General features: G+C 42.0%; 1 protein-coding gene across 4 annotated transcripts in view; it reads right to left on the minus strand.

Annotated features, from left to right (window-relative positions):
* Msh3 (mutS homolog 3) overlaps nt 1-27,568 on the minus strand; it is a 151,191-nt gene that overhangs the window by 102,072 nt on the left and 21,551 nt on the right. For all 4 annotated transcript variants that reach the window (XM_031360461.1, XM_031360462.1, XM_031360463.1 and 1 more), the window contains one exon: nt 449-561. In XM_031360461.1, the coding sequence (XP_031216321.1) occupies nt 449-561 (113 nt within the window). The remainder of the gene's footprint in view (nt 1-448; nt 562-27,568) is intronic.

The following is a 27,568-nucleotide window of genomic DNA, read 5'->3' on the forward strand; positions in this document are numbered from 1 at the left end:
CAGAACAGTCAGACAGAGGAGGGGGCTGTACAGCAGGAGACAGAACAGTCAGACAGAGGAGGGGGCTGTACAGCAGGAGACAGAACAGTCAGACAGAGGAGGGGGCTGTACAGCGGGTTCTCATGCTGCTGGTACTTTCTTCTTCTGGCTATGTGTTTTGTTCTCTTCTGCTGAGACAGGGTTTTGCCCACTAAACCCAGGTAGACTAACACTAGAAATCCCCCTACTTCAGCCTTCTCAGCAGTGGGTGAACAGACATGTACCAAGCAAGCTCAGCTCCCATGGTATTCCACACAAGTTCATGAACAGGAGTTGTGCCCTCGGATGCTCCCACGGATTTCTACTTGCTTCCTACTTGTCAGTAAACTGAGAGCCACACTCGTGCCTTTATCCACATCTGGAATCAGTGCAATTGAAGACACATAAGTAACACGAATGAAATACTTACCCTGGCTGTCAACTATTTCTCTAGCATAAAACTCCGTAACTGTCTGGAAAGCATGGCTGTATTCAAAGTAAGTATTATTCATCCTTTCTACTCGAATTCTGTCATCCCGCACACTGAAAAGAGAAAAATTGAAAAGTGAAGAGATTCCCCATTATCTTGAATTAACTATATTAAGGCATCAGTCTTGAATAACAACAACAACAAAAGGCAGGCTCATTTCTTATTGTCTTCAGCACACACTGAGAACAGATAGAGTAAGACTCCAGGAAAAGGCTCTCATCTCTTAAGGTAGCTCAACTGTTACTTTTATCCACTGGCGTTTTACAGCACCTAGCATGCTACGACAACTTCATATTAAAAGTCAAAAAGAATCCATTGAAACTAGAAGCAACTGAAGTATAAATATTAACGGGAAAAAATTTAAAGCATTTTAATGTGTTTTTAGAAGTTATAGCAAACAAAACATTGAAGAGTTCGTTTTTTGAGGAGGGAGGCAGCTCTGCCTTGCTGACTTTTTACAGAGTCCAATATCATCCCAGCCACTAGTCAGGTATATAGTCAATTCCCCTCAGGTCAGTTCTTGCTCTTAAGTAATGTAATTATGTAACCCTTTAAACTATGAATAAAAGTTTTTATAAATAAACAAAATCTCATCATCCATGCTGCAAAGTACAGTTCCCATTTTCCCTGACTTTAATTGAACAAAAAGGATGAAATGCTACAGCATTTTCTCTGTCCAATCAAATTAGGGCAGGGACAGGCCTGTGATTAGACAGGAATAGAGAGGTAGAGCTAGAGTTGGTGGAGGAAGAAGGGTCAGGAGAGGAGGAAAAAGGTCATCATGGAGACAGACGATGAGGACGAACCAGACCCCACAAGGTTAAACAACCAAGCAAAGGTTTTTACAAAATAGATTAACTGGGTTAGAATATTGTCTTTATTATTTTGGTTCTGAAATTATTGTACTGGCACCTTATAAATTGTGATTTTATTATTATATAAATCTGATTGGATAGTAAGGCCTTAAGAATCATTCATGCTTTACTTACCAGGTCTTAGGCACTATTTAGATAAATGATTGTGGGGGTGTGTAAAGAGTTGCATACGAGTGAGATGCAGCTTGCTGGGAGAAAATAACAAAAACCCGCCAGGACTTAGTATTGAGGCTGAACAGTATCAGCACATGAACGTGGCCTGGTGGGAAAGCAAGTTTGCGGGGTGGATTCATTTTTTAAATTCCCACAACACCCCCTTCTCACCTTCCATCTTTCTCCCATCACTGAATAACTGCTCAAACCTTTACAACCTAGACAGACTCCTCCAGTCTTTACTGTTTATCTGATCAGACACAAACACATACCGTACACTCACATAATTTATTCTTCACTGTATTATAAGCTGGTAACACTATATCACAATTTGCTATGCTACATAGTATTTCTTTAAAATCTCTGCTATGTAATGCCTTGTCTGTAACTCAGTTTTTTTTTTGAAGGGTGGAAGATGTGTCAGAGTCTGTAAAAGCTCGTTTATTCAACCTTTTCCCTACTGCTTGATATGCACTCAGAATGAACAGTTCATTATGTACTATGTTCAAACATTTTTATTTCAAAATAGTAAAATATCAGCTGCAGCTGTCACCCCAGTCACGTTTATCTGGTGCCTGAGGATACAAACACAGTCGTGGACTCACTGTGCTCTTAGGCTCTGCAGCATGGAGTACTGGCACATGCTTCTAACTTCTCCAGTGCGGTCTTACTAAATCTGCAGTTTACTTTGGGACACAATTCTATACTTTTAAGATTTACAAAGGCAGTGTCTGACCCTAAGAGGCAAGGCAAAGAGGTCATTGCTGGGTTTTTCCATCTGCACACAAGAGCTGACCCTGTGCCACAGCTCTCCATACCCAAATTCATCCCAGAAAGAACTAGTCTCCCAGGAGTACTGACACACAGTAGGGAGGGACAAGCCACAGTTAGAGACAATAAAACCAGCTAACACCAGAGACATCCAGATGGTAAGAGGCAAGGGCAAGAACATAAGCAACAGAAACCAAAGCTACTTGGCATCATCAGAACCCAGTTCTCCAACCACAGCAAGCCCCGGATACCCCAACACACCACAAAAACAAGACTCTGATTTAAAATCAAATCTCATGATGCTGATAGAGGATTTTAAGAAGGACATAAATAACTCCCTTAAAGAAATACAGGAGAACACAGGTAAACAGCTAGAAGCCCTTAAAGAGGAAACACAAAAATCCCTTAAAGAATTATAGGAAAACACAACCAAACAGGTGAAGGAATTGAACAAAACCATCCAGGATCTAAAAATGGAAACAGAATAAAGAAATCACAAAGGGAGACAACCCTGGAGTTAGAAAACCTAGGAAAGAGATCAGGAGTCATAGACGCAAGCATCACCAACAGAATACAAAAAATAGAAAAGAGAATCTCAGGAGCAGAAGATACCATAGAAAACATTGACACCACAGACAAAGAAAATGCAAAATGCAAAAAGCTCCTAACACAAAACACCCAGGAAATCCAGGACACAATGAGAAGACCAAACCTAAGGAGAATAGGTATAGAGTGAAGATTCCAAACTTAAAGGGCCAATAAACATCTTCGAAATTACAGAAGAAAACTTTGGTAACCTAAAGAAAGAGATGCCCATGAACATACAAGAAGCCTACAGAACTCCAAATAGACTAGACCAGTAAAGACTAGGCCTCCCATCACATAATAATCAAAACACCAAATCCATAAAATAAAGAAAGAATATTAAAAGCAGTAAGGGAAAAAAAGTCAAGTAATATATAAAGACAGACCTATCAGAATTACAGACTTTCACCAGAGACTATGAAAGCTAGAAGATCCTGGAAAGATGTCATACATCTAAGAGAACACAAATGCCAGCCCAGGCTACTATACTCAGCAAAAGTCTAAATTACCATAGATGGAGAAACCAAGATATTCCACGACAAAACCAAATGTACACAATATCTTTCCACAAATCCAGCCCTACAAAGGATAATAGAAAACTCCAACACAAGGAGGGAAACTACACCCTAGAAAAAGCAAAAAGTAATCTTCTTTCAACAAACTTAAAAGAAGATAGCCACACAGACATAATTCCTCCTCTAATAACAAAAATAATGGGAAGCAATAATCACAATTCTTTAATATCTCTTAACATCAATGGACTCAAATTCCCCATAAAAAGAGATAGACTAAGAGACTGGATACATAAACAGGACCTAGTATTTTGCTGCATACAGGAAATGCACCTCAGTGTCAAAGACAGACACTATCTCAGAGTAAAGGGCTGGAAAACAATTTTCTAAGCAAATGGTCCCAAAAAACAAGCTGGAGTAGCCATTCTAATATCAAATAAAATCAACTTTCAACCAAAAGTTATCAAAGAAGATAAGGAAGGACACTTCATACTCATCAAAAGAAAAATCTACCAAGAATTATCAATTCTGAACATCTATGCTCCAAATGCAAGGGCACTCACATTCATAAAAGAAATTTTACTAAAGCTCAAAGTACATATTATACCACACACAATAATAGTGAGAGACTTTAACATCCTACTCTCTGCAATGGACAGGATTAGGGTTAGGGTTAGGGTTAGGTTCAGACAACCACAGACTAGAGATACCAGACTTAATCAGTGGTGAGAATTTAATATGCATTTGCTCAAAGAATCAAGCCTTGAAGACACAGCATGGCAGAAGCACTGCCATGAGAAACAGAGGAGCGACCCCTGTTCCACCAAGGCAAACAGGTGTGAGGGGAGAGAGGAGAGCCCATGCTCCAACAAAGTAAACATTCAGAGGAGACACGAGGGAGTGTAGGCAGCAGGCTCAGCTTTTCTCAGGAATCCATATTAGCAATGGTCATATCAGAATTATTCCTCTGAAAATGTAAATCAAGGACCTGACTTTGTAAGAACAGAACTTACTACTTACATAAGGATCCTCCACATGGGGAAACGGAGACACAATAGCAAGGCTGGACCATTACATGGAAGGCGGTCAGGCCCAAATTAGAATTTGAAGTATCTTATATGTTCTTTATGGCTACCTCTATGAACAGGGAGCCTCCTGGGTGTAGACTGTGTTTCTCAGGCGTCTCTTCCCACTATAAACTGTAACTATCTGAAGAAGTGGTTAACTTCAGGAATAGGATAAGATAACGATAAGACAGGATGGTGGCCTAAAATATCTTGTTAAGTATTAGCCAAAAAGCTAATAGTAAGAGTCATGGCAAATGACTCAGAAACCAACTTCAAGAGCCCTCATTACCTAATTAAGGGCCAATCTGAGCATAAGGAAGAAACACATTGAGTAGCAAATACACTGAATTAAACCACACTAGATTCGTTTAAAGCCAGGTGTCCACTTTAAAAAGTAGCTAGTTCATTGGTAGCTCATGTCAGGGAACTATTCAGTTCCTACATAGAGACAATTATATGCCACCTAGTGGGAAATATAACATATGAAGTCCTCTCACTTTTTCTCCAAAAGAAAAGCACCTGGATCTTATTAAGCAGCTCAATTCAATTATAAATCCAGAAAATACTGAGAAGCAAGTTAGACTTTATGACATAGCCATGAGACTCATGCACTAGAAAACTCAGGAAAATCAACCTTTGCTTCTTCATCATATAAGAGGGTATAGAGCAGGTGGGTGGGAGGGAATCTGCAGGTGGACAAGGCTTTCAAAATAAAGCCAGCTGTAAGGATCAACAACAAGAAATACATGTAATAAAACTACAGGGGGATGGCAGCAAGGAAAGTTAGGGCCGTGATCACCCTGAGCACCATGCCTGACCTTCTGGAAGGATTTGGCACTGATTATACGCTGACCTGGCCCAGGGCTGGCTTCTAGCAGTACTGTCTTATTTTCTATATTTGAACCTATCTTAAGTTTCTTTCAAATAAAACACATATACTTCCAATTTGACTGAGCCTTTCTAAAATAATCCCCTTCAGAAGTCTTCTTTTTACGGTACTCAGAATCCTTTCTCTCCTAAGTACCAATGTCATCATCACTCAGAATGTAGAAGTACTGTAATATAAAACCCTCAAACAACTCAACAGCAAGAAAACAGTAACCAGACTCCTAAAAATCAACAACGAAGAGGTATTTCCTCTTGTAAGGAACCAGAACAGGTCAAATAAAACACATACACTTCCAATTTGACTGAGCCTTTCTAAAATAATCCCCTTCAGAAGTCTTCTTTTTATGGTACTCAGAATCCTTTCTCTCCTAAGTACCAATGTCATCATCACTCAGAATGTAGAAGTACTGTAATATAAAACCCTCAAACAACTCAACAGCAAGAAAACAGTAACCAGACTCCTAAAAATCAACAACGAAGAGGTATTTCCTCTTGTAAGGAACCAGAACAGGTATTTCCTAACACCCAAAATACCAATGCCCAACAAGTGTATGGATACATTCTCAGCATCACTAATCATCAGGGAAGTCAAGAGTCAAAAATGTCTGACTTTTAACAAGTCAAAACCATAACACCAGAATTTTTAAAAATATGTCAGTGGTGATATAGGAAAAGAGGTACTAAACAAAGCAGGGAGGAAAGTTCTGGCAGACACCATGGAGAACAGGTTCTTCAAAAACTAAAAACTAGAATTATGCTCTGATCTAGCAACCCCACTTCTGGATGTATTTTCTAGAAAATGAAGTCTGTGTCTTAAAGATACATCTGCCCTTCCAAGTTCATGGTAGACTATTCCCAAAAGCCAAGACACAGACTCAATCTGAACTTGCCAACAGAAGAAGAATAAGGAAAACATACCACGAAATATTAGCAGATAAGGGAAAAGGGAAATTGTGTGATAAGCAAGAACATAGACCATATAAGTGACATATAAGTGAACAGAGCCAGGCAGGAAGAAAAGCATTGCATAATCTCCATTACATGCACCATCTATAATAGGTAAACTTAAAAAAGCCAAGACTACATGGTGGTTGTCAGAGGAGGGGAGAGGTTGAACAGGGAGGTGAATGTTATGAACATGTTCTGTAGATCTAATGTTCAACAGTGATCAGTTACATATCATCAAAGAGGTAACAACATGAAGTGATGTCTGTGGGAATTTATTGTAATCATTTCACAATGTCAACACATCATGTTAAACATCATAAAGATACACACTGTTTTCTGTCAAATATATCAGTAAACCAGAAGAAAGGTTGAGAGACAGTACAGATTTGGAAACACTCCTCCTTTAACAGCTGTACTAGTTTATACACAAATGTTGAAAGTGAAATTGTCAACAGGAAATGAAGAAGGCTAAGAAGTGGCCAAAAATAGAAGTGACGACAGAATCCGAAACCTCCAGTGCACTCAGATGGATGGAGGGAAATTAAATCGATTATGTATAGACCAGGTTTATGCTAAGTGAGCCTAGAGTAGGGAACATAGCAAACACTTCAAGGGTTAACATGAGCCAGACATACACAGACTCGAGGTGGCCTCAGCCCCGAACCATCACAGGGTGGAACTGTGTCAGAATATTGTTTAAGAAGTAGTTTCAGCTAACAAATAGTTTAGGACCTAGTTGCTCCCTTTATCCATGGACAATAAGTGGCAAGACCCACAGTGGATGCCTGACAGTAACAAAAGCATTAGACCCTTCAATAAAGCAAGACATAAAATTGCCAGTGACCAACCACTTACATTCCTAGCTGCTTACCTATCATATCCATATTATTTATAATAAAAAATCAGCAAAATTCTGAGCCTATCATATAGTATACCATACAAGAAATCATTACTTGCTAGTAAAAATGTAATCATGTACTTACACATATTATAACAGAAAAAGTATGTTAAGTGCAAGGAGCCAGCCACAGATGGTAGACATGAAACTGAAATGCTTCTGCACAGCAGAGGAACCAAGCGCCAGAGCAAAGAAAAAGCCTACCAAGTGGGGGAGCGTCATTCCCAACTGCCCTCCTTTGCTCTCTGTTGCTGTGATAAATCCTGAGCAGCATCTTGGTGAGGAAAGAGTTTATTTCAGTTTAGTCCATCACTGAGGAAAGTCAAGGCAGGAGGTCAGAGAGAGGAGAGCCTGTGGAGGAGCGCCGACTACTGACCTACACCCCTTGGCTGCCTCAGCTGCCCTTCTCATACACGCTTGGCTCATCTGCACTATCCAAAATGAGTTGGGCCCTCCAGCATCACTAATCCAGAAAATGCCCCAAAGTCACGACCACGGGTCAATCTGATAGCCCCAGTCCCTCCACTGTGATTCCTTCCTCCTGGGTGGAGTTTTGTGTCGAGGTGATAAAAACTAATCTTGAAGTCAACTATACATCAAACTGTAGCTTGCTATCTAGAATACATAAGGAACACCAAAACCAGCTAATCTTATAATTGCTAGTAGCTATACACTGAATTAACAACTCTAAAAAGATAAACTAGCAATAAAATACTTAAAAGTATTCAATAGCCTTAGCCATCAGAAAAACAAAAATTAAAACTGCTTTAAGATTCTATCACAGTGGCTAACATCTAGAAAACAAATGACAAGTGCTAGCAAAGATGTGGGGAAAGGGGAACCCTCAGAAGCTGCTGGTAGGTACATAAACTGTGGCACCCACTGTGGTGGAATCAGTATGGTGCTTTCTAAAACTCAACTACCGTGTACCTGCTATACCATTCCTGGGATATTCGGAGAATCTGAAGTCCTACCCAAGAAATCCCTGCACATCCATCTGCACCTGGGGCACTTTTCACTATAGTTAAGAAATAAGGCCAGCCTAGACGTTTATCAATAGATGAATGCATAAGGAAAATACGGTCCATATACATAATGGGATTTTATTCAACAGTCAAGAAAAATGAAATTATGGCATTCATCAGAAAATGGATGCACCTGAATATCATTATGCTAGACAAAGACCAGGCTCAGAGAGACAAGCACTGCATGCTTCTATCATAGCAAAATTGGTTCGGAGTAGGGGAGTAGGGGTGCACACTTGCACGTGTATGTATAAATTATGAACAGGACCATGGCAACAAGGGATGGAGAGATCTTCAGGGTTGGGGGAAACAGGGAAAAAGGAGAGCATGGAGGTAGAGGGAAAGGATCAGCGAGAGAAGACAGAGGGCAGACGCAGACACAGAGTGGAGTAAGAGAACAGGATAAACAAGAACAAAGAAATGTGTGCAATGCCACAATAAAATCCACTACACATTCATCTGTATGCTAACTTTAAAAAGCCAATTTTTAAAAGCCAGTCATAAAAAGACTTTGAATTCAGGCAATATGTCCAGAATAGGCAACTGTATTGACACGGAGTAGAGAAGTGGTTGCCTAAAGCTAAAGGAGTCACACTACCAAATACAAACCTATGAAGCTGCAGAGTTGCAGGTACTGGCAATACTGTCTGTGAAGAACATTTGGGTGGTCACAACTGCGGCCTCTCCTGGACCACACAAAGAGTAGAGTGTTGCTATTGCAACACACTCTTGTTGCTATGCATACACTGGCCACTCAGGAAAAAAAAGAAAAAGCATATCAATAATGCCAAGGATACAGATGACTTAAAGATTTCTACTACAGCGGCTTGATTTGTGGCAAAGAGAGAGCAGCACACGAGTTGGAGAGGACAGTCCCTTAAACACATGGTCAAGTGGACATCCACATGGACGGAAGTGAGACCAAGGTCACACCATACTCAAACTTCAATTGTAATTTAAAATATGAAGTGGAAATTAGGATAGCATCCAGAAAAAATAAACAGAAATATATTTATGATATCAAGATAGGCACAGAATTAGGACAAAAGAAATATGCATCATAAAACCAAGTGCAAATCACCTGGACCAACACTAATATGAAGAATTTGATTCATGGAAATGATCCTTTAGTAGGATCAAGTATCCAAGCTGAAGGAAGGAAGGCAACAGCTATCATAAAATCACCAGAATAGGAATGCATACAAAACAGATAGCCCAGGTAAGGGAATGCATAATTTACAATGTGTCCAATCAGCAATGGGAGGTGTTACTACCCAGAAGTCAGAATATACATCAAAAAATTCCATTTAAAGAAACTGAAAAAATAATATACTAATTTATGTGCAGAATATTTTTAGGAAGGGTGGTGACAGACAGGAGTCATAAAGGAGATGTGAGGTGATCTGTCATGGTCCATTTCTTGGCCTGGGTGCTATTTACTGAGGTGTGCTGGCTTTGGCAAAGTCCCTTGTACTGTGTACTTATAGGCTGTGCATGTCTCTGTCTATCTGATAGACTTCAATCAAAATCAAATCTCCAAAAGAAAAAAGAACAGGTGTCACACCATGTATGAGAGGTTAGACATAAAGTGACCCCGAACAGCCTCCATTAGAGCACTTCATCAAACAAGTTATTTGTTAAATTACTAATCTTTAAATCAGAAACAAATCATACAGAAAAACAGCCCTAACTAGAAATTCACTGAGGAATTCAACATGGAGAAAATATATATGGGGATGGCTGAAGTAAGTGTGGGATAAAGACAAACGATTAGCCTTCTAATTAACCAAAATGATCTGAAATGATGCTTTGATACAGTCAGTATGCCAACTGCCCTTCTGGCTCATAATGATTGGCAAAACAATGGCATTTAAAAGCACTCCAACAAGCCAGGTACGATAGTGCACACTCATCATCCCAGGACTTAGAAACCAGAGGCAGAGGACTGTGTGAGTCTAAAGCTAATCTGGGCCACAAATAAAAGTTCAAGATTAGCCTGCAATACATAACCCTGCATCAAAAGACAAAAAAAATAAATAAAAATAAATACATCAAAAATCTTGGAATGTAGCCATTGGATAGTTTGTCCAAGTCCTGGCCTTAATCCCTTGTGTACATGAATAATATGTAAAATAAATAAGGCCAGTGACTCAGCAGGTAGAGGCACTTGCCACCAAGCCTGAAAACCTGGGCTGTGTCCCCAAGATTCCCATGCTGGAAAGAGAGAACTGACATCCAAACCCCATCCTCTGACCTCCATACAGGGTATACACATGCCATGGTATGCATGTGCCCCTCAGCACAATGAATAAAGTTATACTGATAAAAATTAAATAAATAAGTGAACTCCGCAAGCATCTATAGACCCCTGCCAGGTAGCACTTGAAGCCCTGCTTCTCATTGCTAACGCCACACTAAGCCTGAGAAGGCTGCATTTTCCTGCTGACTCTCTCAGGGCTCCTTAGTCCTCATAAGAAAGGACCATAGTACAGTTCTTCCATGTAGCACATGAAAATTCTCTACCAAAGCACATGAGACTCCCTGCACCCATAGTGCTTAGTATTTAAAGAGGGCTAAATAGAAAACTAATAGTAAGAATGTTTTCAAATACATTTAAATTTTATTTAGTTATTTACTTTGAGCATGTGTGTATGAGCACATGCCACATCACACATGTGGAAGTCAGAGGACAACTTACAGAAATCAGTTCTCTCCTTCCACCATGTAGGTTCCTGGGATTGAACTCAGGTCATCAGGTATAGTGGCAAGCACCGGTGAACAATCTTGCAGCCCTAAATATTCTTGATCTGTTCTGGTTGTGAGTCTTGCCTCTAAGAGCTCAGTCAGTTCCAGTCCCTAAGAATACATTTTACATAATCTGCCCCATCCCTTGTCTAACTGCATTCTTTCTTCTCTAATCATGCTGGCCTTTGTGCTGTCCTTAAAACACCACAGGTCAGGTCTGGTCCAGGGCTTTGCACCAACCTTACCTCTACTCAAAATTCCCCTCCCAGAACTCCATAATGACACCCTCAGTTTCAGGCTCTCAGTCTCCTCATGAGAGAAATTACTCTTCGTGGCCTGTGTAAGATGGCACTCCTAGGTAGAGCCCATGAGGACAGGGACTTTGTTTTATTATTGCTGTCCTAACTGCCTGGAACAGTGCCTAATACTGAAAAGAGACTCGTTTCTCCCCTTACAGCTGGATAAATACACAAATGACCAGAACCACATCTTCTACCCCAGGCTGGTAGCATCATTCCCATTTTAAAACCAAGTGGCTGGCCTGAGTTTTGAGATAATTAAATCCAATGCCCAAGTCACAGAAGACAACAGAGTGAGGTACCTAACCACGAAAGCTTTCCCAGGTCACCTGCAGGCCCACACAGGTCTAAGGTGATTCAGGAAGAAACCACAGGGAAATTGTCTCAGGTGCTGAGGAAGGGTTTTCTTCTATCTTATGCCACTGGAGAACTTAACAGCCTAACACAGGGGCTTTTTATTGAGTTTCTTCCTATAGACCAATGGTTCTCAACTTGCATGGGTCACGACCCCTTTGGTGGTAGCCTACCAGATATCCTGTATACCAGATATCCATTATGATTCAATACAGTTATGAAGTAGCACTGAAAATAAATTTAAGGCTGAAACTGTATTAAAGGGTCGAAGAGTAAGAAAGGTTGAAAACTGCTGGAGACTCTCTCTGGATCCCTAACCTTCCAGAAGCCTGCAGCAGCTACTATGTGTCAACTGGAGAAGCGGTGAATGACCTTCCGGAGCTCAGTGTTTCAGACAAGCTCTGGGAGTCAAGGGAGGCAGCTGGTTACTAATCACTGCTCTAATTAGGGCTTTGTTTGGTAAGCAGATAAGGATTTAGAAACCCATTAAATTTGATAAAAATGGACTTGTCAGTTATCCTGGAGACTCTCCTGAAGCATGAAGAATGTTTAGCCCATCATCTGGCCATATGTGTATTAAATATCCTCCTGCAAACATTTTGTTCTCAGACTATCTCATTCCAAAATCTCACTTCCTTATCTTCCCAGATTCCTTAGGTGTAATTCAGTCCAAGTCATGTTCTCTGAGACAGGTTAAAACTCTTGTCTACAGGGGCAACACCCTAGCAGAAACCTGCCAAATATGATTTCAATAAAATGTCCTCTTTTTTCTCAATGTAGCACGCCTCACTTCAAGCTTTTTACATATAAGCCAACAAACTCATCTTCAACTGAGGCTTTTGTCAATAACATGTTAGAAAACAGAAAATGTCATTATTTTCAAATAGAAGCTGGAGCCTTCTGCTGGGCAGAGAAGGGTGTAGGGACCGAAATAGAAACTGAAATAACAAGAGGAGAATGTGCTTACTCTACAGTACAGAGGAGAGTTTTATTGGAGATGTAACGGGGAAAGCAGGCAGAGGGGAGAGTCAAGGTTGAACATGGCCGCAGACTAAATTGGACCATGAAAGTAGGAGGGAGAGCAAGAGACGTGCTTAGCCAAAACTGCTGAGTCAGACAGGAATGTGGGGAAGGAAGGGAGACATTTAGGCAGGGGGCAGGGTGGGAAGTACTGGGAAGAGCCACAGGTACTAAGTAAAACTTATCCTCTGTTTGAGACCTAACAGACGCAATTGCACAGGTCTAGCAAGACCTACACTGCCACAGTGAACCACACTGAGGAAGCCACACAGAGATAGGTTCCGAGAAAAGCAAGAGTATGTTTCAGAGACTTGGGGTCATGAGGGACCCCTCCCCTACAAGTAGTTAAAGAAAGGACCCCACTCAGCCAAGGTTGCACCAAGAGTCAAGACTTAGGAACAGACAAGGGCCATGAGTAAAGGGCCTGAAGACAAAAGAGCAGACACATCTCCCCATCGTTTGAACCCCACGGCCACACAAGAGTCACACAAGCCACAGGTCTAAGGCCCAGGAAGCACTAAGGCCAGCATTCCTGGAGCTGGGAGATTCAAAAGAGCTTTTCTACACAGCAAGGTGCCTGAGCTGGGAGAACTTAGTTTCTCATGACTTTTGGTTTTATGTGTTCTTTTAAAGTGGTTACAATGCTCCATCAGAAACTTTAATTGGCTCAATAGTTCTGAGTTTTGGCTGCTCTTACAGGGGATCTGAGTGTGATTCCTAGCACACACATGGTGGCTCACAACCATCTGGAACTTTAGTTCCAGGGGATCCAAGACTCTCTTCTGACCTCCAGAGGCATCAAGAGTGCACATAGTACACACATAAACATAAAAGCCAACGTCCATACACATGAGACAAAACTTTCTTAAACTTAAAGATTAAAAAAAAAAAATTCTAACATTCTCACAAACCAAAGGTGAGGCCATGGTGAGGCCAGAGACACCAAATGGATGAGCATGTTCAAACCTGGGAGACCAGAGGAAAGCAGAGCACACTTAGAAGGGGAAATGAGGCAGAAGACCAAAGGCCATCCATGCCCACCTGCCAGAGTGACCTTCAACTTCTTCCATGAGGAAGAAAATCTCTAAGAGGAGAACCAAAACCTCCATCCTTTCTTAATCTTTCAGTCCTTCACATCCTCAGGCTCTTTACTATCCATGTATATGCTTTCACGTTCTCTCTCTCTCTCTCTCTCTCTCTCTCTCTCTCTCTCTCTCTCACACACACACACACACACACACACACACTCACTCACACACTCACACACACACACACACACACACACACACACACACTTACCAAGATGTGCCTGCTCTTGCTCTTGTTTGGTGTCCCCAGAACCACATGCTAGTGTGGCCCACACCCTCTGTTGGGTATGTGAGGCTATGATTTCAAAAAGCAAATTGCTGTTTTAAGCACTCATACTTCCTGTCAGAAACTTTACTCCCAGATGAAAAAACACAAATGGTGACGTATAGTTTAAGGGAAATAAATTTCAAGAAGCATTCCTTGGTTAGGGTTTTACTGCTGTAAAGAAACATCATGATATTGGCAACTCATAAAGGCAAACATTTAATTGAGGCTGGCTTACAGTTCAGAGGTTTAGTCCATTAGTGTCATGGCAGGAAGCATTGTAGCACACAGTCAGACATGGCACTGGAAAAGGACCTAAGAGTTCTACATATTGATAGGCAGGAAGCAGGAGACTGCCATACTGGGTGTAGCCTGAGCATAGAATCCCACCCCCATCAACACAGCTCCAACAAGATCACACCTACTCCAACAAGACCACACCTCCTATACCACAACTTATGAACCTATGGCCAATTGTATTCACACCACCACAAAGAATTAATCAGAACAATGAGTACTGTGTAAGAAAATGGCTTCTTCTGAAGTCCAGAAGGGAAGTAAAAGGAAAGGATAGATGTTTCCTCATGGTTTTCCTAAGAAGCAGTGTAAGAAAATGTCTATATCTGAGGGACAGCAGCCCAGACACATAGATTTAGATCACTGAAAATTTCATGTTCCTGTATGGCTTTTTATAGTTTACAGAACAAAGAAAGTCATAAGTCAGAGCAGGTTTAAAATTGATCCAAGAGGCAGGAACAGCAAGATGGAGAAACTTCCCTGTAGGCTTCAGATGCTGTTTGATAACACCCTTAGCCTTTAGGTTGGCAGAAGCTAATGAGTCTGCTAATTTAATAGCTTCTAAAGTATTTGTATGTTAGTTACAGGATGTTCGTGCTGACACAGAGATGAGTTAGGGGTGGGTATTCAAGGGGCTAAAGTCAGCCCAAGGGAAGGAATGCCATAACCAGTCAGAATCTGCAGACACAACTTCCTTCCAGGAACTCTACTCAACAGGTACAAAGCATTTCATTTCAGAAGTAGAAGCAAAAGGAGTAACTCAAGGCTTTTTAAATAGCAGTAGTCTAATAGGAGAAAACCAGAGGTAGAAAAAAAAACACATCTACACCAGTTATAGTTAAACCTAAGTCAGAGTAATTACGGTCATTACATTCTAAAAGTGATGAACTAAGACTGTGCCTGTTATATCCTATTTGTGCATTCCCAACATTCCACATTCCACCTGAAAAAATTAAAAGCTAAGCCAAAAGCTTAGAGAAAATATCATAGAGAGAAAGAGGAGGGAGAGGGAGGGAGAAGAGAGAGAGAGAATGAGAGTGAGAGTGAGAGAGGGGGTAGAGAGAAAAAGGGAGAGAGAGGGAGAGGGATAGAAACTGACAGAGAATGTGTATGTACGCAGGCAGTGTGCTAAAAATTTTACCTAGAACAATTCCTACACTGCAACACAAGCAATCCAAGAGTTAAAATGGACAGAGAAGACACATGGATAGGCATCCAATAAATACATGAAATCGCTCTGTTCACAAAGAAGTAAATTAAAATCCAAATGTGAAAACACAATTTGCTCATTACAGTGACTCAAAGTGAAAAGACACTGTAGGACAACAGATGAGAATAACAAGCTACAGTTCTCACACTGCAGCAGACAAGCTACAGCCCTCACACACTGCAGCAGGCAAGCTACAGCCTCACACACTGCAGCAGACAAGCTACAGCCCTCACACACTGCAGCAGACGAGCTACAGCCTCACACACTGCAGCAGACAAGCTATAGCCCTCACACACTGCAGCAGACAAGCTACAGCCCTCACACACTGCAGTAGACAAGCTACAGCCTCACACACTGCAGCAGAAAAGTACAGCCTCACACACTGTAGCAGACAAGCTACTTTTCTCACACACTGCAGCAGACAAGCTACAACTCTCACACACTGCAGCAGAGAAGCAAAACTGTGGAATTACTATAAAGAACATTCTCCTTGTTTCCCACAGGCCTGCTATATACGTTTACATACCTAACCTAGCAATTCCACTCCTAGGTCTATCCAAAACAAGTATGTCTGTGAGAAGATAGAACACAGAGGACTGTTCTTAACAGCTTTACTGAAAATAACCACAAGCTGGAAACAACCCAAGGATTTGGCAAGTGAAAAATCAGCAAACCTTGTTATATTCATCTAAAATAAAACTGCACAGCAATTAAAGAGAACAAACTTCCCTCCCATACATTCAACAACAATACATTTCTTTGTGCAAAGGTAAGAAAGTAGACATCAAAGGGTCGTCACTGTAATGATGCCAGTTGTGTGGAACCCTGAAGCAGACTGCCCTGCCCTCTAACTCCAGTGGTCAGATCATCAGTGTTGGAGTGAAGGTAGGAGATAGAGCATCTAGACAGAGGCAGAGGGGAATCTGGGGAGAAGGCGGAGCTTACCTGGGATGATGGCTGCAGGATGCTTCACTGGCTGTGACTGAAACCAACTTAAATGTACAAAGCTTATTGCATGTAAATCATATCTGATTAAAGCTGATTACAAATAAAACTTTTGAAACTGCTGGATATAATTTAAATCTGAAGACTTTAAAATCTAAAACTGACATGACTAACTTCCATGTGACCCTTCTGAGTAGGATTCTGATTCCAGTATCTATCCAAGCAAATGCACATCTTTCACTGTGAACTTGAAGGAGTACAGTCTAAGCTAGGCTTGGTGGCACATGCCTTTAATCCCAGCAGTCGGAAGGCAGAGACAGATGAATCTCTGTGACTCTAAGGTCAGTCTGGTCAACAGAGTGAGTTCTAGGACAGCCAGGGCCAGAGTTTTTAAAGACCCAGTCTCAAAAAACTACACACACACACACACACATACACACACAGTACATTTCATATCTACACAGTTTGAGGTATTTTAAATGTCAACCAGAACTTATACAAATATATAGACATAGTACATTAAAAATAGCACATTAAAAAATTTACAAATAAAAAATGTTTCTCCCTGAGATCTAAAATATGTCAGTTTTTAAAGCCACAAAGCCATTATTGTTATTATGCTACTCTTTGAAAAGAAAAAGTTTTTTTTCTAAAAAACTCCATTTTACATAATTATGAAGAAACACAACAATGAAACATTCTCAGATAGCTGGAAAATTATCTCAAAATGTCTTCCATGCATTAAAAGCATTTTCTCAATAAAACAGGCCATTTTACTCAGATTTTATGCCTCAAGTCCAGAGGCTGATTAACAAACCCACTTTTAGGCTACTTCAAGGGGCCTAAAATCCTCATCTAAACTAATGTTTTTCTCCACAGAAACCCTAATTCTGATATTACCCCAGAGCAACTTCAGAAAAAAAAAAATAGTAAGTTATCTGGAATTCATAGAACAATTAATAATGCATATACAGAATGCATTCATGGATTACTGGCTAAACTGTGACCCCAAGAACTTATTTATATATGGAAATCCTATACCTCCCAGCCTTGCATACCTGAGATGGAGTCTTTCCATGGGTGTCTATGTTACAGTGAGATCATTAGCATAGGCTGGATTCCAGTATGTGAAACCACAGAAGCGTGTACATTTCACAAGCACAGAGGACAGTGCTGTGGGGAGACACAGAAGACGCAGGCTGCCTACAGCTAAGGGGACAGCTGGGAACTGCCCTTTCTTCCTGGCCTCAAAAGCAGCATGGCTGACACCCTGACTTGGGACTCACAGTCTCCTTGCTGTGTGAAACAAGTTTACACTGCTCAGACACCTAGCTAGATGCTATAATTTCACTAGAAGGATCAACATCTCCTCAGGCATGAGCTTTCAAATCACTCCCATTCCAAGGAAGATGCCAAGAGGAGTCACTTGGTATCTGCCAGTTTCTAGAATGCCAATACTCGGACCTACCATAGCTGATTTTAAGCTAATGTTGTAGCAACTTGATATAAATTACTAGAAATACATCAATTCTAGAAACCTCTATAAACTACCTGCATCACAGAGCAAAAGCTGTTAAGACAGCATCTTTTATCAGCTAATAGGTGCTCCAAAGGACAGCCATGCTTAGAACCACAGCTGCACTTACAGGACAGCATTTGGAGAACAATGGAATGGCTAGACTGTAGAAGACGGTAAGAAACAAGTGTAGCAAGTGCAGTGTGACCTCTAAACAGCTTTGGGATACGAAATATATATGAACATGGACTGTGTCCCAGGCACGGTCCTAGGCCCATACACGCCTCAAGCATTTATGTTCACTGCAATCCTATGAAATAACGGGTTTTAATTCAGAACCAAATTGTCCACTTGCTTTTTGAATGAGGACTGAGCTACAGAGAAGTGAAAATTCACAGCTAAGAAGTAAGGAGACTGAGGTCTGAAAAAACACAAGCGATCTGCTGCGGCTCTATACTCAAACTCCTGGACGTGCTATCCTTCAAGTATGGAGTAGCATGTGCAGACTTCAGCTTGGCTGGTGTCTAGATCTCAGGGTTTAGGAAAAGGAATCAGACTGGGAAAGTGTGTCTGACTCCAGGTATATAGTAATTTATACAAGCAATGGGCCAGCAAATCAAGCTCAAATGGACCATTCTACTCTTTTTGCATAAATTATTATTTAAAAGCATTGAATTGGGAGCTGGAGACATGACTGACTCAGCAACAAGGGCACTTGCTGCTTTGGCAGAGGACCAGCACCTACACTGAGTAGTTCACAACCACCAGAATTCTGGCACCAAGGGATCTGACACTCTCTTTCAGCCTCTGTAAGCACCCACATGTATGTCCATGCACATAGACAGACAGACTTGCCCTGAGTTTTCCTAACACCCTCTACCATAGAGCTGCACTCCTATTTTTTTATTTTATTTTTTTTTTCTTTTTGGTTTTTCAAGACAAAGTTTCTCTGTATAGCCCTGGCTGTCCTGGAACTCACTCTGTAGACCAGGCTGGCCTCGAACTCAGAAATCCGCCTGTCTCTGCCTCCCAAGTACTGGGATTAAAGGCGTGAGCCACCACTGCCCGGCTTGCACTCCTAGTCTTGAGATTAACATTTTGTAGGTGCAAGAAAATTATCTCTATTTCAAAAGTATAAAAACAGGGCAAAAGAAACCGGGCCCCCAAGAAAGTGAACACAGTCTGAGTTCCCTGCAGTGAGTGGCTACCAATGTTCAAGTCTTTACAGCCAGGACTGACACTAGGATGCTGTTCACATCACCGCCACCTACGCCACTGGTGTGTGACTGTCACACTGGTTACCTCATATTTCAGAAAGTGTACTACCTTCTGTCTCTGCTACAGCAAGTTATCACAAATTCAGTGCCTTCAAGCAACATACATTTCCTACCTGTCAGTCCCTAAGTCACACTTCTTCCAGCAGGAGCTCTCAGGACAATCCTAGTGCACCCTTCTCGGTTCCTAGAACCTCTGCTTCCTCTTCCTCCAGCTCCCAGGTGCAACCGAATCCCCTGACTTAGAGTTTGTCTCTCCATCTTCAACACCAGTGTCAGTGGGAGAGAAGCATTACTTTGACCTCTTCCACCCCCCTTCCCCTATTTAAAGGTTGCTACCCTCAATGATTAATGAGACCACCTAAAGACAAGAACAGCTTGTTTACAACCATGACCCATCTGCAACCTCACTTTGCCTCTGCCACTGGGCCTAAATATTTGCAGGTTCCAGGCATTAAGTGCTTATGTACCTTATTTATAGTAGCCAGAAGTTGGAAACAACTCAGGTGTCCTTCCATGGAAGAATGAATACATAAAATGTGGTACATTTACACAAAGGAATACTACTCAACTATTACAAATAACAGCTTGATCAACTATGTAGGCAAATGGATACAACTAGAAAATATCATCCTGAATGAGGTAACTCAGACCCAAAAGGACATACACAGTATGTACTTATTGATAAATGGATATTAGCTCAAAAGCTCAGAATACCCATGATACAACTAACTCATAAACAATATAAAACTTAACAAGAAGGAAGGCTAAAATATGGATGCTTCAAACCCACTTGGGAAAGGAGAACAAAATAATCACAGGAGGCAGAGGGAGGGAGGGACTTGGATGGGCGTAGGGAAAGGGGGGATAAGACCAGGTATAGGGGGAGACAGGAGAGAAGCCCAGAGGGCCAGGAGAATGGATAGAAATAGTAGCAGTTGGAAGGTGGGGAACTTGGGGAAACACAAGAAAGTTCCAGACTCCAGGGATGCGAGAAACTCCCAGGACCCAATGGGGATAACATTAGCTGAAATACTCAAAAGTGGGGAGACAGAATCTGAAGAGACCACTTCCAATAGATAGACATGACCCCCAGTGGAGGGATGGGGCCACCCACATATCTCAGAATTTTCAGTCCAGAACTGTCCCTGTCTAAAGGACATGCAGGGACAAAAACAGAGCAGAGACTGAAGGAAAGGCCATCCAGAGACCGCCCACTGCGCTATCCATTCTATCCGCAGACACCAAACCCTGACACTATTGCTGATGCCAAGGTGTGTTTGCAGACAGGAGCCTGGCATGGCTGTCCTCTGAGAGGCTTCACCAGCAACCTGACTAAGACAGATACAGATACAGCCAACCATCAGATTGAGTCTGGGAACTCCAATGGAAGAGTTAGAGGAAGGACTGAAGGAGCTGAAGGGGATTGCAACCCCATAGGAAGAACAACAGTATTAACAGGGCCCCTCAGAGTTCCCAGGGACTAGGCCACCAACTATAGAGTATACACGGGCTAGTCCATGGCTCCTGCTACATATGTAGCAGAGGATGGCCTTATTTTGGGAAGGGTGCACTTGGTCCCGTGGAGGCTTGCTGCCCCAGAGTAGGCAGGAGTGGGGATGGGGAGGGAACACCCTCTTAGAGACAAAGAGCGGGGGGATGGGTGGGAAGTTCATGGAAAGGAGACCAGGAAGAGATAACATTTGAAATGCAAACAAAATGATTAATAAAAAATTTAAAAGAAAAAGTGCTTATGTTTGGAATCAATTGGCTGACTTGCTATATACGAAGTGCACCTTCATCAGTCTGCCTGCCTCTCCAGTTACATTCTGATAACAACCTCAGAGTGGTACCGGTTTGTATCAGTTACTTCTTGCAGAGTCACTAAATGCACCAGATGCAGAGTCAGAAGCTAAAGACATAGAGACAAATCTTTTAAAGATAGTATGTAAAACACCAGAAGGGTGTTTTTCTTAGAGAAGGGAGGGACTTAAGAGATTACAAGCAGAGAGAGCAAACATAACCCAGCTTCATATACTTTAACTGTTCTGGGGGGGTCAAGACTTGAGCTAGAAACTTAAAAAAAAAGAAAATCACAAAGAGAAGGTAGGGTAGAAAGAAATTGCTGCCGTAAAACAAGAGAGGAGAGTGATCAGGAGAGTAACAGCTAGAAGTCTCCCTTCAGCAAGGAGGTTTCACAGGAGGGGCTGCTGAAAAGACAGGAGGCGGCTAAGTCAGGCTCTGAAGCAAGCCTCCAACTGAAGAAGCTGAGGAAGCTCTGTGAGAACAGACAGTGACCGGGAAACACAATTAGGGACACCCTGTGCTGAGTTCAGTTATAAGGGGAGTTTGTCTCTTATGTTCCTGTATGGTCACACCCCAGGTTATAGAAGGGAGACTTCCAAGCATCACACAGGCCTGGGATCTAACTGGTCTGAGAGAGAGCCTCACTCTCCAGTGATCCTGCAACCTCAAAGACTATAGGCTTTCCTTGTTGTTACTGTTACTGTTCTGTTCATCCTGGGCCATTTGGCTTTTAACCCCATGCCGCCTCTCTCTGTCATAAAAAGAAGACAGCATTTGCTTCAGAGGCTTGTGTGTTATCCAAACCACAGATAATGTGTATGAACACTGCAGTGACTATCTTAGCCTTTATAGCCTGTCTTTCCTTTTCCATCATTAGCTGCACCCTGCCATGCACAGTCTCCTTGTATTCACCTGAAATAATAATAAAAGCTCTTTTGATACTTGTTACAGGGTTGATTTTTTAAGATGACAGTTATAAACAACTTAAAAGCTCTACTACTGAATCATAACTAATTCAAAAAAAAAAAAAAAAACTTTTCAGAAGTTGGAGAGACAGCCCAGTGGTAAAGAGTACGAGTAGCTGCATTTCCAGAGGACCCAGGTTCAGTTCCCAGCACCCACATGGCAGGTCACACCATCTGTAACTCCAGTCCCAGGACATCTGATGTCCTTTCTTGGCCATCCCAGGCACTGTGCCCACACATAGTGTATAAGCATACATGCCAGCAAAACATCCATACACATAAAATAATAATTTTTAAAACCTGTTTTTATGAGTTAGATATAAAAAAAAAACCCCTCTGTAATATGGGGAGAAGATACTACTGGGATATTTAAATTATATAGTACAACCCTCTAAGGAAAAAAAACCATGAGGAACAAAGTATTTAGTTACTGAGGAAACTTTACGCCATCACACTCTTGGCCCCATATGTGAAGGGGTACTTAAAAAACTCAAGTCAAATTATGGAAACAAAGGCTACTTCTCACACAACTGCTTCTCAACTGTCTGCCTGGGCAGCCTACAGCAACCCTGAAGGCCAAGTGTGCTGTTTTGTCTTGTTTGGATACTGTCAGTAAACTTACTGCAGACACAACTCATTTACTCTTCTCAAGTCAGTGGCTCCATAAAAAAATAAAACAAAAGGTAACGGCCTCATCTACCTTTTGCACCAAAACCACTTTTACCCAGCCTTACTATGACGGCCTTCTGGCCACTCTTTACCCTCCCTTTTAGCGTGCACACCTTTCCTCTCTAAGCCACAGCTGGGTCCTGCCTCGGCCTTCAGCATTCATTCAGAACACCGCAAAAACAAATAAACAAACAAACAAACAAACAAACCCTTCATCTTCCCAGCTGTCACTCCTGTGACGTCCTTACTGACTCTTCACACTTCCAGGCTAGAACTGACTGCTCTTTTGGCTGCTTGTTATTTAATGCAGGCAAAGAACTGCCTCAGTATCCCTCACAATGCTGGACTGCAGCATCCAGCACTCATCAGACCAGGAGCCAGGGCTTTCCAGAGACCCACAACCAGCACTTCCATCGCTGCTTTGCCCCACAACTGAATCCTCTCTGCAAGCCGCAAGGTAAGACCCTTACTCCGCTTTGTACCTTTACCACCTAATTACAAGTTTCGTACATGGCAGATGCCCAGTGACTGTTTTTAATGATGAATAGATGAATAAACACACTTAATAGTGTGCAGCTTAGAGGATGAATCAACAAGTGGAGGATCTACTGGAAAAATAGACCAAGATTTTTCTTAGACATAAGAAAAGATGTTTCATTAAAGGTTACTGCTAGACACCTAAATTAATAAAATTACCTAGATGGTAGAATAAAATATCCTAATAGGAAAGGCAAGTCAGTCATAAAACATGGAGGATGGCCCACCTTGGAGAGTTGAAGGGCCCATGTGGGCCTCAGGCCCATCTCTTATAGTCTCTTTACCTCTACTTGGCTTTGTTTTAGCAATTTATATGATGTTTAATTCAAGTTGGAGAATCTATGGAGATGCGTGTGAGTGTGGCACTGTCCCTAAGTGCTCATTTCCCCTCCTGAAGTCACTCCCTTCCACCTCTGCCAGTGAGTATGTCACTACAGCTTGCTCACTCTTGCTAAATCAGCTCAATACCAACTTAAGACACTTTCTACACCATAAAAATTTATGAAATTACAGGTTCAGTTCACTAATTAGATGTTTTAAATATACATTTAGTAAATATTTAACTATGGAAGTTTTTTTTTTAAAAAAAAAAAAATTCTCTCAGGTAAGTAGGCCAGGTGTGCTTGATGGCTATCAGCGGTAGCTGGTGTGCTGCTAACTCAGCCCCCTCTCTTCGCTGTGCCTCAGACTCTGCACCGGACAAACCCCCTTTCTGGGTTCTAGAGCCAGTTGCTACTAAGGTACTTTCTAATATTTTAACTGACACTCAGTTTTGTGCAATGACAAGAAAGGACGAGGTGTACAAGAAGGTGATGGGGTCCAATCACCCAATGGTCACTTTGAAGGAAGGCTGGCAAAACTCACCACTGCCTTTTGTAGACCCCTGCTGTGAATTCGTGGAGAATGAGGCCAGGATGGGCCCCACTGATTGCACTCCACAGACTATTTTACAGTTGTAATCACATTCACACACCTACAAAAGTCAACTTTACTGCAGTAAATCTCTGCAAGACAAACGATGCACTAATGATTAATTATATTAAAACACCTCTAAGGAAACAAGGTGACACAGAGCAATCGCTACAATCCTAGCCAGAGGGCTTCTGCATGGGAAGAGATGAGAGTGTGTTCCTCTGCTCCTCCTGACAAATCCAACTCCCCACATGTTATACATGAGACAAAGCGGGCAGAAAACAGATCAGCCGAACAAAGACACAGGGATGAGCTCCCTTGTGTTACTCTTCACCACACACAACCAGTTTTAGAGCTAGGGAGGCCAACATTTCAGACAATAAATACTGAACTCTAGCCAAGGGCTACAGGACAGTATGCTCCAACCTTCACCCTAGGGAGGACTCAGCAGGGTAGGCTCCAGTCTCATCATGCTGGAGAAGCTCCAAACCCCTTGCTGGTGTGGTCAGAGGACAATAAGAAACTGAGATGTCCATCCCTAGCAAGTCCTCAGGCCCCACAGTGCAGTGGAGAGCACACAGGCAGCCTGTATGTCATTCTCACTGCAGTTATGAAGTCCCTCCTACTGAATGACACAGAGACTATGTCTTAGACAGGCTTTCTATTCCTGCACAAACATTATGACCAAGAAGCAAGTCGGGGAGGAAAGGGCTTATTCAGATTACACTTCCACACTGCTGTTCATCACCAAAGGAAGTCAGGACTGGAACTCAAGCAGGTCAGGAAGCAGGAGCTGATGCAGAGGCCATGGAGAGATGTTACTTACTGGCTTGCTTCCCCTGGCTTGCTCAGCTTGCTTTCTTATAGAACCCAAGACTACCAGCCCAGGGATGGCACCACCCACAATGGACCCTTCCCCCTTGATCACTAATTTAGAAAATACCCCACAGCTGGATCTCATGGAGGCATTTCCTCACCTGAAGCTCCTCTCTCTGTGATAACTCCAGCCTGTGTCAAGTTGACATAAAATCAGCCAGTACAGACTGCATGAGAAACTGGAACTCATACCACCCACCAGAGGCTGCAGAGGGAACCTCTGTATGTATCTCACCTGGCAGTAATGATGCAGCACAGCCCACCTTGCTAAATCACCTAAGACAGTCTAAATAAGACCCGGATTCTCACATCGTAGTAGGGAAAAACACACACCACCAAAAGTCTCTCTCACACCAAGAAACAGGAAGATCACGAACCCAATTAAAAAAAGAATCAACAGACCAACAGCGGGACAGCAGCAACATCAGAAGCTTTGACAGTGCCAAGGCCATATCGTAGACTCACAGCAGAGGTGGCTATGGACACAGGACATGGGACATAAACATTCTGAGTAGGAGAGCGCCTGGTTGGGAGGGAGGAGGTCAGTGGGGGAGTGAGTGGGAAGAGAACAATGGAAGTGACCATGATCACAGTGTACTTGTATATATGTATGAAATGGACACAAACAGAGATATTGGCGGTATTGGGTTTTTTTAATGTTTTAAGAGCCAATGAGACAGGTCAACAGGCAAAGGCACTTGCTGCCAAGCCTGATGACCTAAGTTTGATCCTCTCAATGCACACCGTAGTTGTCTTCTGACATGGGAATGTGTGCCCATACAGACACACTCACACACAAAATTAATTATTAATATTTCACCAGTAATTATACATAGGCTTGAAACAAATAAAAAGATAAAAGGCCAAGGTTAAAAAAAAAAGTCTCTGCACAGAAATTAAAGATATAACAAGAACTCAAACAAAAAATTGAGGAGTGAAAAATCAACACTCAAACTAGAAAGCTTGGTGATCGGCTGCCTGAAGAAGAGGGAGGGAACTATCAGTGAGGTGGAGACAATAGATAGGGCCGAGGAAACACCAGTTAAATATTGTGTTAGCAGAGTCTAGGAAGAAGGGAAGAAAGAAAGCAGATTGATAGTAACAGTGAGTGAACAAGACACAGCCTCAACAAGAGGAGTAGGAGAGAGATACAGCATGGCATGATGTACGAGGTGCAGGGGGAGGGCTCACTGTAAGTGCACTGGTGCTCTAGAAGAAGACCTGGATTCTGTTTCCTGCACTCACACGACGGTTCACAATATCTGTAACTCCAGGCCCACAGGATCCTACACCATTTGACTGATATGGGTACCACACATGCAGGCATGCAGACGTACATGCAGGCAAGCCACTTACACACACAAAATACGATCAGTATTTAAAAACAGAAAAATGTGGAAAAGACCCAATTCTTTATGATAAAGTACAGCAATGCTGAACTGAAAAAGAACCTAGTTTTGCTTTGGATAATATGGATAATGAAGAAGACATGTCTGAAAAATTGCTACCTCCCTCTCTATCTTGCTATGGTTCTAAAACTGGTATTTACAGAAAGAGACGAGGGGAAGCAATTAAGGAAAAAGCAATACCTGACTGCCCCACTTGACCAGAACAGTTCACTTCAAGTGGAACATGTTCCTTCACATCAAACAACTGTCCATTCGCTCTCTGTTACTTCTGTACATGTGTCTGTCTATGTTCCCAACTCTTGACTTTATTATTACAAAAATGGCATACAGCACTAGGTTTTAGGTTTAGATATTTAAGCCATATATTATAAATATAATATAAATCAAAATGAGTTTAAAAGTTTAACAAAATCATTTTCCTTTTTAAAAAGATTTTGTTTTCCACTTGAAAAACAAATGTATTGTCTCTGATTTTTTAATTGCTATTAAAATTGTAGAAGAGCAAATTCTGACCAAGTACAGCAGCTATAACAGGACTCAGTGAGCTAACTTGAGAACCATCATAATAAAGCCCCACCCTCCTAGATGGCACTCCAGCCTCCTGCCCGGCACTGAGCATCTCTGCACCCACAGCTGATGTCTCAACCTGGCTAATGATGTCTTTCTCCCCTGTCTTTACACTGCCCAGCCTCACTATCCCCTCAGACTGAGGGACCTTGCTATTCCTTCCCATAATCCTCAGTGCTCGAAAAGACATCCCTCAGTTAGTCAGCTCCTGAGACCTAAGAATCATGTTGATGGCCTCATCTAAGTCCAAGGCACTAACTTATTAAACTTAGAACACCGTAGTCACTAACCTAGAACCATCAAATATGTAATAATGTCAGATTATTAAACATTTTAATGAAACAAATTCCCTTTTCTCTCTTATTATTCAACCCTGCCCTAATCCCACCCTAATAAGAGTTTTTCTGTATAGTCCTGGCTGTCCATAGACAGAGATTTGCCTGCCTCTGCCTCACCTCTGGAATGCTGGAACTAAAGCATATACCACCAAATCCAGCTTGGCAGCAGATGACCACAGCCACCCCCTACTCACACTCACATGACCACAGCCACCCCCTACTCACACTCACATGACCACAGCCCAC

Source organism: Mastomys coucha, unplaced genomic scaffold (genome assembly GCF_008632895.1).
Source record: "Mastomys coucha isolate ucsf_1 unplaced genomic scaffold, UCSF_Mcou_1 pScaffold8, whole genome shotgun sequence".
Classification (NCBI taxonomy): domain Eukaryota; kingdom Metazoa; phylum Chordata; class Mammalia; order Rodentia; family Muridae; genus Mastomys; species Mastomys coucha.